The sequence below is a fragment of the Planococcus citri genome, chromosome 4 (assembly GCF_950023065.1).
Source record: "Planococcus citri chromosome 4, ihPlaCitr1.1, whole genome shotgun sequence".
In the NCBI taxonomy this organism is placed as follows: Eukaryota; Metazoa; Arthropoda; class Insecta; order Hemiptera; family Pseudococcidae; genus Planococcus; species Planococcus citri.
In genome coordinates, this window is record NC_088680.1 from 32,934,879 (window position 1) to 32,951,703 (window position 16,825).

At 35.6% G+C, this 16,825-nt stretch overlaps 1 protein-coding gene across 4 annotated transcripts in view; it reads left to right on the forward strand.

Moving 5' to 3' along the window:
* LOC135842249 (ras-related protein Rap-1b-like) overlaps positions 1–16,825 on the forward strand; it is a 275,884-nt gene that overhangs the window by 140,473 nt on the left and 118,586 nt on the right. For 3 of the 4 annotated variants that reach the window (XM_065359613.1, XM_065359612.1, XM_065359614.1), the window contains one exon: positions 10,162–10,231. The exons of the other annotated variant lie outside the window; for it this stretch is intronic. In XM_065359613.1, coding sequence (XP_065215685.1) covers positions 10,210–10,231 — 22 coding nt within the window. In that variant the 5' untranslated portion in view covers positions 10,162–10,209. The remainder of the gene's footprint in view (positions 1–10,161; positions 10,232–16,825) is intronic. 4 annotated transcript variants of the gene reach the window in all.

A 16,825-nucleotide genomic window follows, 5' to 3' on the forward strand; every position in this document is an offset into this window, starting at 1 on the left:
CTTCCAAACAATCTCACTCTCGATAAATCCGGCTTTCGACGATTCCATAGCTCGTACGGTGACAGATCGTTCAAGGCAGAATGCGGTAAACGATTGTACACGTAGTTCGCTGTGTATGCAGCGTAAAGCCAGAATTTATTCGTTAAACCTCCTTCGTACAATAGAGCTCGCATTTTTTCTTGGATGGTTCGGAAGAAACGCTCGACGGTGCCATTATGCTGCTTTTCATAAGGCTCACTGTTCTGCATTGATATGCCTTTTTCATCAACGAACTCTTTAAAGGTACCTCCGATAAATTCACTAGCGTTATCGCACCTGATACGCTTCACTTTCGTACTCCATAACGTTTCACTAATATTTACAAATTTTTTCAGGTAGGTACCTACTTCGGCTTTACTTCTCATTCCGAACGTTACTCCCCATCTCGTACAGTCATCTACGAAGCCAATCAAATATCGCTCGCCTTCTAGTCCTTCTGTAATAGGACCCATTACGTCAATATGAACGAGATCGAGTGGATTCGGATACCTATACCTACTTGAATCGTAGGTATGTTTCTTTTGTTTTGCTTTACAGCAAATTTGACACTGATTGAAAGGTGGGCAATCACATCCACGTAACTCAGGAATCTTATCTAGTACCGTCTTGCTCGTATGAGCCAACCTACGATGCCAGATGTCACCTTCACCTTTCAACTTGTTTACTTTCTTTTTATTTTTCAGATTTACATCACTGTCACTGCACGTACTGGTATTTCCTATACCTACACTTGAAACGTTCGAAACTACAACACCAGAATCATTACCTATCGTCGTCGAAGTATTACCTACATTTGTCGAGTCACTAGTATCGTCAGAAATTAACGCAGATGAATAAGAACAACTTGAATACAACATGGGAGGTATGTTTATTAGGAATTGAATCGTATACAATCCATTGTCATTTAAAACTAATTTTGAAACAACATTTCCCGCAGGATCTACCAAACGAGGATCTTCATCGAAGAAGAAACGATAACCATTCGCTACGATTTTCGACACGGACAGAAGACTAAAAGAAAGACTAGGTACGTAGTATACCTCGTTCAACCAATAGACGTTTCCGTCATCGGCTAGAACTCTCAATCGACCTACTCCTTCTTTGATCAAAGAGACTTCACAATGAGCGGATTGTAAACTTTCGTTTATTTTCCTCTCATCGTGCAATACTCCACGATGTTTCAGAAAATGCGACGTCGCACCACTATCGACGACAAACGTGATAAAATCGACGCCGTCGTCGTCGTTTGTCTCGACGTATGCATTTTCTTCACCGAGATTTAAAGCAGTCAAGTCACCTAAAAAATAGTTCGACCCGATATTTACGTTACGCGAATTTCCGAAATTAGAAATCGCAACACTGTCACCGAAACTACTACGACCGACACTATTTTTAACGAATTCATCTACGATATTACGACTACGACCTTCATCTAACGAGAAATTTTCTTTTTTTTCAGATGTCGACGGAAAAAGACCTAACGCGATAGAAGGACGAGGACCTGACGAACCGGACGAACCTGACGGACCAGACGTACCCGATGTACCACTCGACGAACCGTTACCACCATTATTACGCGACGAATCACCGTTCTGCGGACAGTTACGACCGATATGCCCTGTCAGATTGCAACGATAGCAAACGATACTTCCCCGAGGGTTGGTATCGTTTCTATAATTCCCTCCGGCGGATCGACAAGACTTGGCCATATGGCCCCGTTTATGACACTTATAGCAGGTACGATCTTTGGCTTGTACGAAGCCATTATTACCACTACGATCACCGTTACCGTTCGACGAATTACCGGACGAGTTCGAACTACGATTACGCGACTTATTACGATTACGATTACGACTATTATTATTTTTATTACCGGATTGATCGGATGCGGCCATTGCTGAACCGGTACTTGTCGAACTCTTCGAAGTCAAGGAGTTCTTCGAGGCATCTTCCAAACTCAAAAGCAACGACGAAATCACTTTTGGATTTGGGTCTCCAGCTGTGACGTGAACTAGTCCTCGAGCAGTCATACGCACTGACTCGTACTTAGGCGAATTGCCTAACGAGTTGATCAGATACGTATAGATTTCCGATGGAGTCAATTTCACGTCCAAACTCTCCATATCGTTGACTAGCGTATAAAATGCCTCCAAGAACTCCTTTGGACCTTTGTACATATCGATGACAATCTCCGAAATACGAGTTCGACAGTCGATAATTGCTGCTTGGTTTTCCGCCTGGTACAAGGAGTTGAGCTCCGTCCAGAATACGTACGGGTCCTCTGTCTCCTTGACCAGTCGGAAAACGTTCTCAGCTACGTGCCTAATTAAAATTTTGAGAGCTTTCGCTTTTTTACGCGGCGATAACGTATTTACTTCGAGAATCGCGGTTTGAAGTCCTTTGGCCGCAAAAATAACCTTGATTTTTCTTTTCCAGGACACGAAGCCCGTACCGCGAAAGACCATCGACTCCATTGCACGATTATCACCGGCACCGAACATACTACCAGACGAACTACTAGAATCGGATTCTACAGCTGCTTCGTCGGACTCGTCGTCGTTGTCGCTACTATCACTAACGTCGCTCGGATCTTCGGATGGACCAGGAGGTGGAGGAGGTGGAGGACCGGATGACGGATTAGACGGAGGAGGAGGAGAAGCAGAAGCAGAATCGGTTGGACCAACTTGTTCACCAGAACCAGAACTACTCGTACCAGCTACGTTAGCGTCGCCACTGGAATCAGATACGTTACTTTTCGAAGTACTTTTACCCTTCGACGACTTCGTTTTACTTTCGTTCGAATTTTCGTTTACAGGGAAACCAGCAAAGGTCGTACTGGATTTACGTTTACACTCGTCGTCGTCGTCTACGTTGACCGATTTTCCTGACCGCAAATAGGACAGGACTGTCGACATTTACTTTGTCGAACACCACGAACCAAAAATTCAACAGCTACACAAGCCGGATACTTGAACGAGCAAATCCACACAGGATACCAAAACGTCGTCGAACTACAGAGCGTTTCACCAACCTCGCTCACGCTACCATGTACGATAAATCGATAAAAATCGATAAATCTTACTCACAACAATATTAAACTTGCCTAACATTCGACAAATCGAAAACAAACTTCAAAAAAAAAATAAATATTTATTATTAACGGTCATTGACCTTAACGATCAATAAACCAGACAAATGAGACTGAGCAAAAAGCTCGATGACTTTACTTTACGACGACAAGAATAATATTAACGCGAACTAACTTAGTAACTAACGAAAATAACGAAAAAAACAACGATAATTTAACAGCCAACAGTTTACGCGATTTTACGAAAAGAACAAAAAAACATTTTATACGTAACCAACAATATATATATCGCGAAACCGAAATTCATTTTTAATAAAAAATAAAACTTAAAAGTTACCGAACATAGTTCGTTACGGTTACGATTCCAATTTTGCCAACAAATTTTTAAAAATTTTAACAAAATCTTTTTCAAATCCAAAAAGTACCAACACACGTGTTCAAAAAATCTTATCAAAATTCAAAAACTTGGAAAAAAATCCAAAATTGTACTAAAAAGTTATCTAAAAATCAAGAGGTAATTCAAGTGATTATAGAAAAATCAGATCAACGTCTCATGAAAGTGAATGAAAAAAAGTGTTTCCAAAATTAACCGAATGATAAATCATACAATTTATATTCTTCAATGGAAATCATAAACCATGAAAAAATTGACACTGAAAAAAAAAATTTCGGAAATTTTTTGCAAAAAAGCGAGACTTTTGGACAAGTTTTTAAAAAAAGTGATGCTCACTTTTTGGATTTTTTCTTTTCAAAAAAACGACAATTTTTAGCAATTAACCCTACCGACTTCCCAAAAACATCCATCGAGATAATTTTGGGTAATTTTGCATGAGATTTCCTTCTTTTTTTTTTAATCCTAGTAGAATATTGGTTATGGGGGTATTAAGTCGATGTTCACTCGACCTACCTTGGTTTCATTCAAATTGAAAATTGGTAGTTTAAAAAAATCCCCTTTGCAGCTGTTATCAATTTAGTTGAAATTAGGGAAGTGAGTCCCATTTGAAACATGTGAGACCTCTGGCAAAAATTCGAAATTTTTTTAGAATGCAGAATTTTTAACTCAACGTGATTTTTTTTCAAACTCTGAAATTTTTTCGGTTTCATCGACCTAAAAGGATAACGTTTTTTCAATTTTTAAAATTAAGTATGTACCTATGTTAAAATCAATCGCAATTTCGACAATAAGTAACGAATATCGACCAACAGCAAGAAACCCCCGCAGATTCAAAACCCACATGATAATATTGAAAATGATGAAAAATCTCAAACACAATTTAAAAACGGAACTCGACGTTAAGGTTAACAAAGAGGAAACCTTACCGTGTAACAATACAAGAATAAATGTATAAAACATGCAAACCAACTCTTTTATTATTTTCTAGCGATATAAAAAAATCAAGTTATCTATACTATCCTGCAAACGACATCGGTATCACGACGACATTTTATTATATTTTCAAAAATACTGCTAACTGAAATTTTTCCAATCGCTGGCATCACTTGATATTCAAACCATATACATAATTTTATAAATATCTCGACACCGATAAATTCTAATTTCTACATTGGCAGTAAACGCGAATCGACACGACCAAGTCATCAGCAATTCTCAAAACGTCGACGAAAAATTACGTTAATAAATCCGAGCTTTTAATTACAAAATCTACGAAAGCTTCAATTCACCTACGAAATTTCAACCTTGACTCTGGTATTTCATTCAGGAAAAAAAGAGAGAGAGAAGAAAAAAACACCATATTTCAAACCTAATTCCGAGCCGAATAAACCGACCAAATAAGTACGACGAAACTGAAAAGTAATACAAATTTAAAATGTCGTAGGCAGAACGCGACGAAAACAAAAAGGTTATAAAACTTGGGTGTTTTAGCTGGAGCTCGTTTTGTAAAAGGAAATTACAAATATTTATAATGTTGTCGGTCTACTTTAGCAGTATTTTTTATTCGCTTTAATTTCCTACATCGCGATATTTGAATTAAGAAATCCTTCGCAATATCAGAATCCGCGAATACGCCTACTCTCTTGCCCCTTGCGCGAGTCCTCTGCCTATGGTATGGTATAGCGAATGCGATGAAAATCGAAAAATTTGCCTTATGGCGAAACATCGACGACACGGTTTGTTATACTGATTAAATTTCATTCCAATTTGAAGGAATTTTTCAAAATAAAAATACGATTTATTGAAACATATCTCTACGCAGACGATTGGAATTTTTCCCCTCTTCTGTCTGCAGCCGTTTGAAACAAGCGTAATTAATATGGCTCGCAAAGGTCGTAAACCTAGGTTATTTATTTTTCCATAACCGATAGGTTTCGTAGTTGCACACGTATGTGCAGCCGAGCTGAGGCGGCAAGGCGGCATTGGCGTTATTTCTGCATGAGTTGGTAACACTGGCCGACCATTACATCAAAAGCATTGTCTAATGCTTCGCCAATTTAATTTTATCGCAATCCATAAGGCTTAAAAGGGTACCATAAGCGAATGAAATATTTCGCGTAAAATTTATCTTCGCGTAATAGCACCCCTAACTGTCATGTTGATAATTTCAAAATAAATTTTAAATGCTGTTTACTCGCGCGCATCCTGCCCGTGTTATATGAACTGTAAATCACATATTCGAAGAAGAGCTGGTGAAAAAAAAACAGCTCGACCTCGTGTTAATCAAATTTTCAAACTACATTATAACTCGCTAATTAGAATTTCCAACGCGTTCTATAGCTCTACAGTCGACAAATTTTACGGATGACTTGATTCGAAATTAGATTGTTGCGCTCTCTCCTCGTCGTCGTCTCACTCGAGCTGAATTTTCTTCTTCATCTCTATAACGTGTGGCAACAAATTTACCAAATAGATAAGTAAATTATGGTCAATAATCCCTTCGGGTGTTTTTTCCTCCTTTTTTTTCGAGACGATAATATACTTACTCGGAATTCAATCTCGTGTTAATCTTTAACGTTTTTAGTACGTGACATAAAACACATTTTTCTTTATATTATATCGCAAATAACGTAAGCGACTCGACTTTTCATGAAGCTGCTCCATCATCGTCGTCACGAAATCTAGCGTTTTTTCACCCTTCGTTCGTCTATATCCTTCTCGATACACATACACCCTAATTTGATAATTTTTCTTATTGATTTTTAGCAATTTTTTCACGTAGTATTTTTCAAATTTTATCATCTGTCATTTTCATCGGCGCGATATTTTCGAGTACATTAAATACATCTCCCTCTTCGCCGGATAAACGACGTATTTCTCTTATATCAATATTTGCCAATTTTTTATTATGTTTTCGTATATTATTTTCACGCGTTGTTTATTTTTTTTTCTTTTGGCGCTTTTTTTCCTTCATGTTGTCAGCAATCGATTACATTATTTTCACCAAATTTATCGCGCAACAACGTTAATTCGAATTTTGTGTATCTACGTACGTGCCTAGAGCTAAATCAATGTTTGTATCAAAAATTAAATGATTTCTGTCGCTTTCATGACTAAAAAAAAATTATCAAAATTGATGAAATGCCTACTCATTAAAATCAATTTAAAATGAATAAGTAAATAGGTACTTAGGTAGATATTTATTTTATGTTTGATGATTTTCACCTTCATTTTCACTGTTTTATTCGCGATGATTTGAGTAAGGTTAGTCAAAGAGATTTTTATTCAAACCAACTCAGAGTTAGAGGTAACACTTTTTTGATAACTTTGAAGAACTTTAATAACAAATAAATTCATCACAACAGCTTCAACCAATCACTCTCACCCACTCCAATATTCAATTCACCTACCCAACCCTCAGCTTTTTGAACATTTAGAAGGACCTATCTCTGATTTTATTAGAACATTAACAAATCTTCAAATAGACCCCAAAACTCTCATTCAAAAACCGATATCCTACCCTCCATGGCTGCTTAAACCTCCCCAAATTGACTACTATTTAAATAACTATTCAAAGAAAAGTCATTCCCCATTAGTAATTAAAAATAACTATCTGGAACTTCTATCAAAATATCATGAATTCAACCTCTGTTTCACAGATGGATCAAAAATACCAAATCATCATTCTGGATATGCTTACTCTATAAATGGTGCAATTTCAAATTTCAAACTCCCAAACTGTTCATCTATTTACTCCGCTGAACTCACTGCTATTTATCATTGCCTCTGTGATATATGTACTCATCTCCGAACCAGATAACAAACATTTTTTGATTCAAAGTGATTCCTTAAGTTCATTGATTTCTGTACAAAACTTATTTTCTGATCACCCTATAGTTCAAAATATTCTTAAAAAACTATTTGAGCTACAAAATTCCCACTTTATTATCCACTTTATGTATGTCCCCAGCCACATTGGAATCACTGGAAACGAAGCTGTTAATACTTATGCAAAATCTGCAACTACTCTTTCCCCCCTTACCATCATCACAGCTGACGACATCAAATCTTTTCTCACTCAAAATACATACATGAATTGGCAAAATTTCTGGTCCCAACAAACAACCAACAAGCTCTTTCAACATAAAAAATCAGTTCATCCTTGGAAAAACCTATCTCACTTAAATAGACTTGAAGAAGTTATCTTGACAAGACTGAGAATTGGACACACCAAAATTACACATAACCATCTTTCCCTAAAAGCCCCCAAGCCCTCATGTCAATTTTGCTCATCCGAACCTATATCTGTTTAACACCTACTTTTCTTTTGTCCCCAATTACATCAAGATCGATTAGCTCTCCAAATAGATGAATACTCTCTCTCCATCCCTGACAGCCCCTCCGAAATGGAAAAATTTATTACTCTTGTTAAAGAACACAACCTGACAAATTTAATATAATCTTACGTAGGGTGTAATAATCTAGTAATTATAAACACACACAAAAAAAAAAAAATGAGTTGAAGAGACCACTGAATCTGTTTTTTTTTTTTAGAGTTTAAACTTTTTTCAACTTCTATCAGTTTTTGTTTTAAATTCATTACCTATTATATTTTTGGATTTGATACAACACAAAAGTGAGTCAGGAAGCTATGAATTTGTTTTCATATTTGGTCAATCTTTTATATTGTTTGAAAACTACGAGGCGCAATAGCACTGGCAAATATTTTTAAAGAATTGGTCAAAGGAGTTCAAAAATAGTTGAAAGAGAATTTGACTTCTTGAAAAGAGTCCTTGCCAACGCAATTTGAAAGGCCATAGGGGGATAAGAATTGTGATTTGGCCTCCGAGAGCTTTCGGGTTGATATTATGAATATCTGGTGACTCTTTTGTGAATTTTGGAGACTTCTTGGTGATAGGAAGTGAGTTTTTCACTTTTCTTAGCTGAATTTTTTGATGAAAAAATCTCCAGAATGTCCTCATGGCTTTCGAAAATTTTTTCGAATGTCTGTTGACTCCCTTGTGAATTCTGGTGAATTCTTGGTGAAAGATTCACCAGAAGTCACTAATTGGATTTTTTGTCTTTATTGTGGCGAATTGTTGATGAAGAAATCACCAGTATGTCCTCATGGCTTTGGACATTTTTTTTTTAATGTCCGGTGACTCCTTTGTGAATTCTGGTGACTTCTTGGTGACCGATTCACCAGATGTCACCAAGTATGTTTTTAGTTTTTTTTATGGCGAATTGTTGGTGAAGAAATCACCAGAATGTCCTCGTGGTCAATTTTTTCGAATGTTTGGTGACCTCTCCACCTATAATTATTTCTCCTTAAAGTGGTGTTTTTTAACTTTTTTAATTTTTTAGGCATATGATGATGAATGAGCACACCTACGAAACTGGCATTTTTAAACGTGTTTTCGATTCCCCCAAAAATATTTCTTTTCAGAAAAAAATTTTGGGTGGGACGTGGCCAAAAATTGGAAAAACCCGAGGGGAACGATTAAAATGTAAACAGAATTTTTTTTGTTGAAAAAATCAATTTTGATGACTGAGTGTCCTTTTTGGATAATTCGATGTCTTTGAACACAATATCAAGTCAAAATTGAAATAGAACCTCTCATTATAGGTTACCTACTCGAGGTTTAAGAGTGATGAATCGACCCTCGGCTCGGATTTCGAACATAATTCAGAGGTTATCTTTATGGAACCAAAAAGAACATTTTTGCGCGCAAAAATTTTTTCTTTCCCAAAAATCGCGATTTTTATGTCAAAAAATCCTATTCTTCGACCACTTGGCTAAAAATTTTGAAATTGTGGTAGTGTTTAGGGAACATGGAGACTAATTCGTGGAAATTTTTCAATTTTTTTTTACACTGCATTCTAGCCAAAAAGCTCATAAGAAAATTTCGAATCGCCGTAGCTCCGCATCTAAAATAATTTCAGGCACAATTTTTTCACCAAAAACCATGTTTTAGACCATATTATTTTCAGCAATAATATTTTTTAGATTTTGTTGAGTAGTGTTCCTTGTTTAAAAATTTTGAAAACTAGAAGAAAGACCAATAAATCAGAACTTATTGGAAAAAAATTAATTTTGATGAACAAAAGGTGAATTCGTCCTCGAGAGTTTCCGGGTTCATATTTGCGTGGAAGGTGGATACCATTGAGCACCTTCTGTCATGAAAGTTTCAGACCCCTCGGCCCCCCTTTTTGAGATAGGCTCCCTTTTCTAAAATTATTATGAAATTTGTTTTTTCAGTACCATGTGAGCAGATTTTCTCACATTTCCATAACAATTTTCACCCTTTTGGAGGCTTCAGAATTGCCTGAAATTGATTATGAAGTGTAATTGCACTGGTTCGCTTTGTTCGAAAAAATAATTGAAAACTAAAAAATCGTCATGAAACGTTTTCTAAAAAAATGTTTAAATTTTCAAAGATTCCAAAAATGATCTGTAGCTCCTACATTTTTTATTATGAGATCTTAAGACGTGCTCTTTTAATACCTACATATAACTGGGTCTTGTTCAAACCAGAGAGTTTATTCAAATGGCTCTCCTGTAAACAATTTTTGATGAACACGAGATTGCGACTGATTGAAGTTGGCTAATCTATTATTATTGCATTCATCTTTGTTTCAGGTTAGTTCGAATTTTCGCCATTCACCATTCAAGCATACGAATTAGAAAATGAACCGAAGTTTGAAAGAAAGTGAGTCATTTTATTGTTTTATGGAAGTAGATACATAACCTAGGCTATATACATTCGTATTTATTACGTTCTAATTGATTGATGGAGTGAAACAATTTCTAATCTTGAATAATCCTCCAATCAATTATGTATTACTTACTCAACTAGATCATTTGACATTTCTTTGGTTGTTGAGTTTGATTTTATGTTCATTACAAATTTGGGGCAACTTTATTGTAGCCTCAAAGAAATTGTCAGACTATTTTGAATTTTCTTCATTGCTAATTTTTTTGCAATTTTTTATCTCTCATGGCAACTTTTATACCCAAACTTTATTTAGCAACAGTTTTTTTTTCAAATTTTCATATTATTTTAATCAACGTAGCAAGTTTTTTTGTAATTCTTCAAAATTTTGTCACAAAAGAGCCATTAGTTTTTCATATATGTATTTTCCGAATTTTCTTTAAAATTAATTATTTCATACCTACCTACTTCTCAAAATATTTTAAAAATGGTTTTCGATTTTTTTTTCTTCAAAATTCCAATTTTACTGATTTAATATTTTCCCTGCACCTAGCAAATTTTGTCAATTCGAACATACACGAAAAGTTCAGGTAAAATTCGGTGCTATCAATTTTGGAAAATTCAACTTCACCGTTAAATCGGCTGGAAAAGGTCGACGATACGAACAGCTGAAAAAAATTGATGAAAATTCGTCTCCGGTATCGAATTAAAGTCGTCATATTCAAATCGTTCATCGAGTCAGCTCTCATTTCGAGGTATTGGAAATACGATAATAACATGGTACAGACGTAAAAAATACACGAGCTCGTGTGAAAGGCCTGAAAATGAAGATAAGAAGGATTTACGGCCGTTGGCTGTTCGAAGTCCGATTGCGAAAGGTCGTAAATTGAATGCGGAGATGAAAAAAAAGTACATATAAAATTTCTGCGTTGGTCCTGGTACATATAGTACTGTATGAGAAAGAATGAGAGGAAATTATGTTTATTGGTCAATTTGATAAATTGAAGTTGTTAGAACGTGGAAAAAAAAATTTTCAGCCGCGTACTGGGGATATTAGAAAGTCGACCATATAGCGGTATAACCTTCGTTAATGGTCACTTTGGCTAACAAAGAGGTAAACGAATGAGTTTGGCAAAAAGTTGGCTGTTGGGAATTGAATCAAAGTTTATAGCCAAAAGATGAAAACATAATTAAGTTATACTTTTTCTGGCTCGCTGAACTGCGTTAATTTGCCGAGAGAAAGTTTTATGGTATCTACAGAAATGACAAACGCGGCGGCCTGGCTTGGTCGCGTACAACGAATGCACATTTTAGCCGGATCCGTAGGTCCGCACTGCGACAATTCGCTATCAAAAAAAAAGAAGTTATGGTGTCTGTAAGTGACTAAGGATGATGCCAGGTTCGGGGTGGCAGTCACAATAAAATTAAGCTTTGTCGAGCAGCAAGAAAAAGAAAAACTACTAGCATAATTAAAAAACGTTGGTAATTAGAACGAGAATATAAATAAGATGAGAGGTGGCCGAAGGGATGGAAGGTAGTGTACTAAAAGAATCGGCGATATGCTAATTTTTTACTAACTCTGATAAGATTATCGGTAGGTTAATTTGCAGGCGGGAAATTAGTACGATGAAGAGGGCGAGATTTCAGGGATGTAGGAGGAAAACGTAGCATACGCTTTGGGATGGAAAACAAAAAGAATCTTTCTTTCATCTTCTGTTAGTTAATCTGTTCCATTTCCGGCAGAAATGTCGTTATTGTTAGAGTTGGGATTTTTACACGAGAAAATTTCTGAAATATTCTCGGGAAATGATCTAAATTTGACAAAAATATGCTCCAAACGGAGGGGGGAGTGTCCTAAAGGCTGAAGGGTGCCCAATTTTTATTGATATGTTTTTAAAAAATTCAAAAGTCAACTGATAGGAATTGATTTTGTTCTAATTTGAAGAGACTGAGTTCAAAATTTCAAGTATTTTTGTGATTAAATTTTTCTGCACCACCCCCTCCCCCTGAACCCTCAAACATGGTACATCATTTGTTCAGTTTTTAAGCGTATTGAGTTCAAATATTCGTCCATTTGTTTTCATTCCCTCCCCTAAAAACCCTCTCAGTTGCTCATTTTTCTGTCTTATGAACCGAAACTGAGGCGTGGAATCCAAAAAATAAGTCAACACGAGTTGATTTTACTTCTACCCGAACCGTTTAAACAGCATAAAACAATTTATCGTTGAAACGATCGTATTTGCAGATTATAAAACCGCACTTGGAAAATAGAATTACTCTTCAATTTTCGTAACGAAACCAAGTCGTTTTAATTGCGAGCATATAATTTGTTCCGTTGACAAATCCGATGCGACGCCAGATAAAAGTGCCGCTGCTCGGTTTACAAAAGGGCTATAGAGGACCAAGTCATGCCAGAGGAGTGAGCGAGGAAATCGAGGGGTTTTTCAAAATATATACTGAAAATGCTACCCGGAATCCGGGACAAAGAGATAAGGGAACGTTTAATCCTTTGCGATGGTGTATTCGGGTAAGAAACGATGTTACATCGACTAATGCCGTTATTAATTATCCACATCGAGGTGTAAGGGAAACCAATCGAGATCTGGTAAAATCCATTACACACGTCTCTTCTCCCTGCTGCCTGCTCGTTGTATTTTTTTTCCTTTTCAACGGCGTGAGCTTTTTTCGCTGGCTCTTTATTGCATTTTGCATAAGCTTCTGGCGTGAAATTTTCTTCGTATTAGAGGACACCATTATACGTCGAACGTCGTCGTCCTCGTCGTTTCTCCGGCGTGTAAATATTTTCTAGCGAGATTTTCTCGAGCTCGACGCGATCTAAATGGCGTCGAACGTACGTATAATTCAACGTAAATGGTATTTAAATTTTTGTACACGAAAAATCAATTAATTTGTAGACGTGGTTTTTTTCTTTCTACTATTTCGCGAATTTAACCGGATGGATGTGCCGTTGTGAAATTTTTATGGAGGAGGTTTTATTTTAATTTTTTTCGAGGAGATGGGATAGGTATCGAGGGAATGACTGTGCTGATTTTTTTCTCAATTTGGTAATGGTGCTGTTAGTTGTGGATGAATTTTGATGATTTGGCGGTTTTTTTGAGTCCAATTATCGTGTCAGGTTTTTGATGGTTGTGTTTCAGATTGTATCTCTAAATGTAGGAGAATATAAGTGCCTAGTTGTCTAATTATGCAATAGTATACATATCTAGCCATGTGGTTTTTCAGTAGCTGGAAGGGATGTTTTTTTTCAGTGAAATAATACTGTGCTATAAGTCTACCTGTTCTTGAAGTTATCATGGCTGTTTTTTGGTGCTCTTAGGTAACTCAATATGTGTTTTAGAGCTCTCTTGGGGTTTCCAAAAGTTCTCGCATCTTCTTTCAAAAATGACATCATAAATTATTCAATGTTACCCAGAGTACATATTATTATTTTATTCACTTTGTTTATGAAATTCCATGCAGATTTTTTGAAGCAAATGTTTAAAAATTTGGGGCAAAATTGTAGATTTTCAAGAAAACATTTCTATTTCCCCCTCTTTGAAGATCATTCTATGTATATAAGTTCAACCACATTTCTGCAGTGGTCTTCGTATCTTACCCTATACAGGGTGTCCACAAGCCTGAAAAACCCGGAAAAGTCAGGTTATTTGGTCGGCCCGGAAAAGTCAGAGAATTTAGGAAATTTTCAGCATTTTTTACTTAAATTTCAGGGAATTTTGTGAAAGGTTACTTCAAACAGATTTTTCCATTTCTCATAATGAAAAAATTGGTTGGTTTTGTCATAAATTGCCAAATCCCAGAAAGTCTTGTTTTTTGCAAAAATTGTTGAAGCCTTGCATTTTATCAACTTATGAGTTATGAGTATCATTAATAAATCTCGCTCTTTAGCGCTAAAATGTTTCGCTTTTTTGATAAAAATGGTTAAGAAGCCTTGCCTTTTACTGAAATTATAATGGAAGTCTCGTTTTCTGTCAAAAATAGCAAAAAGTCTCGCTTTTAGCCTAAATTGTCAAGAATTTTCTTTTTTTTTTGCGAAAAAGATGCTAAGAATTGTGTTGTTTTTTGCATCCAAAAACTCCCACTGTTTTCTAATAATAGTTCTATGTGTCGTTTTTTCGTCAGAAATTGCCAAAAAAAACTTTTCTTTTGCTGAAATCGCAAAAATTCTCAATTTTTGGTCTAAAATTACCAAAAAAAATTGTTTTTTTTTTCATCAAAAAGTTGTCAAATATTTTGTTGTTCAACTTTTTCGACATAAATTGGAAAAATGAATCGTCAAAATGTCCGGCTTTTTGCTGAAATTAAACAAGTTTCTATCGAGTTTCATTTTTAGATATTTTTAATTGAGGAGTCGGCCTGCAAAGTGACCTAACTGCAAAAAAATGATTTTTGAGATAGCAACGCTATCTGATAGTTTAGGACATGCCCTACAAAAGGAATATATCACCTTCATCCAGTTTCACTCGTAACACCCCTTTCCCCCCCCCCCCCCTTGAAAATGATAAAATTAAAAGCATGGCCTGCAAAGTGACCTTATTTTTACGATTTTCCGAAAATGTGTTTCATATGGTACTGTTTGTTGAAATCAAAATTAATTTTAACCCCTTCTGAAGAAATTCAAAAATTTTGGAGACATCGAAAATCGCACTGGAGGCTCCAGAGTGATTCGAAATGGTAAAATCGTAAGTTGAGAATAAGCCACAACTCCAGTTTTAGCTACCCAGCTTCCGGTACATAAAAAAATCTTGAATGAATGAATAAATCTTTTCTTTCATAAAAAATAACATATGCAATGAAAAACCGGAGAAAATTGCGTACATATCACTAAAAAACAAAAAAAAAACGTATGTGCGGCCTGCAAAGTGACCTAACTGCAGCATTTTTCATTTTTGTTGCACCCTGTAGCGAACCCGTGTTCATATTTTTCAGAAACGAAAAGGTGATTAAGTGAGTGAGGGTTGACCCTTTCGATTCCCGAAAACAGATTTCGAAAATGTGACTTCATTTTCCTAGGACACGTTTTTCTGATTTATCTCGAAATCAATTTTTTGCAGTTAGGTCACTTTGCAGGACGACTCCTCAATTAAAAACGAAAAGTTCTGTTTCTTTTTTGATAATTTTTTTTGCATTAAAAATGTATTGCCTATGTTTTGTCACTTTTTTGGTTACTTTTTGGTTACTTTTTTGAGCGTTTGAGGTTACTGAAGTTATGCACTTTTTTTTAGGTAAAAAATGTATGAGCCCTGGAATTTCTAAAAACTATTGATTAAATTTGAGTAATGTTGACATTAAAAAAATATTTTCCTTTTTTTTTGGAATTGTAAATTTTCCAGAGCTTTTGCCCTCGCTTCGCTCGAGCCAAAAGACGAAAAGAGGGACAAAATATAGAGTAAAAAAAACTGAGTACAAACTGTTGGTAAATTCAGCAAAAAAATATGTAAATGATGGGAAAATCCTAAACTCTAGTAATTATAACAAAACAGCATGGGAAATGATAAACCAAAAACCCAATCAACAGATAATTGAAACCATTAAGGATGGTAATTCATTAACCACAGATCCTCATGAAATTGCTCAACTTTTCAACTCTTTCTTCACAAATCTGGCAGACATACCTCAAGTATCACGTGACTTTGATCCAATCTCACTGTTACACTACACAGTCCCCTCCTTTTTTTGTGAACCCACCAACATGTATGAAGTTTTAACCATAATAAATTCTCTTAAAAATTCCTCTGCAAAGGATCATCTTGGTCTTGATGTGAATACACTAAAACTCTCTGCACCATTTGTAGCTCATTCTCTTGCAATACTATTCAATGAGTCCATTGAAAATGGAGTCTATCCAAATGAAATGAAAACTAGTGTAGTTACACCTGTCTTTAAGAAGGGAGAGAGAGATAAACTAAATAATTACAGACCAATATCCATTACACCAATTTTTTCCAAAGTATTTGAAAAACTATTCCACAAACGATTAGTAGCCTTCTTTGAGAAACATAACTTACTTCACCCATCCCAATTTGGCTTTCGGAAAAATATGAACACCACTTCTGCAATATACAAATTTGTACACGAGGTATTAAATGGTCTGCAACTAAAGAAAAGCCTATTGGCAGTTCTTTGTGATCTGTCTAAGGCTTTTGATCGAGTTGATCACAAAATCCTCTTAAAAAAACTGGAAAAATATGGTATAAGAGGAATGCTATTAAATTGGGTCAAAAGTTACTTATCTGATAGAATCCAAATTGTAAAAATTAACAGTAATACATTTTCTGGGACAGAACATATCAGGCAGGGGGTTCTGCAGGGATCAGTCTTAGGTCCACTATTTTTTATAATTTATATCAATGATTTAGCACACTACTTTGAACATAGTCTTACTGAATTTGCTGATGATACTACTGCTCTCAATGAACTAAATGAAAGCATGGATAGTGATCACATTAAAACTATAATAGAAAATTTAATATCTTGGTTTTCAGCAAACAACATGATACTGAATTTGAGTAAAACAAATTTTTTGTCATTTGGTAAAATACCTCATTCTATTAGTGAAAACTACAGGATAGC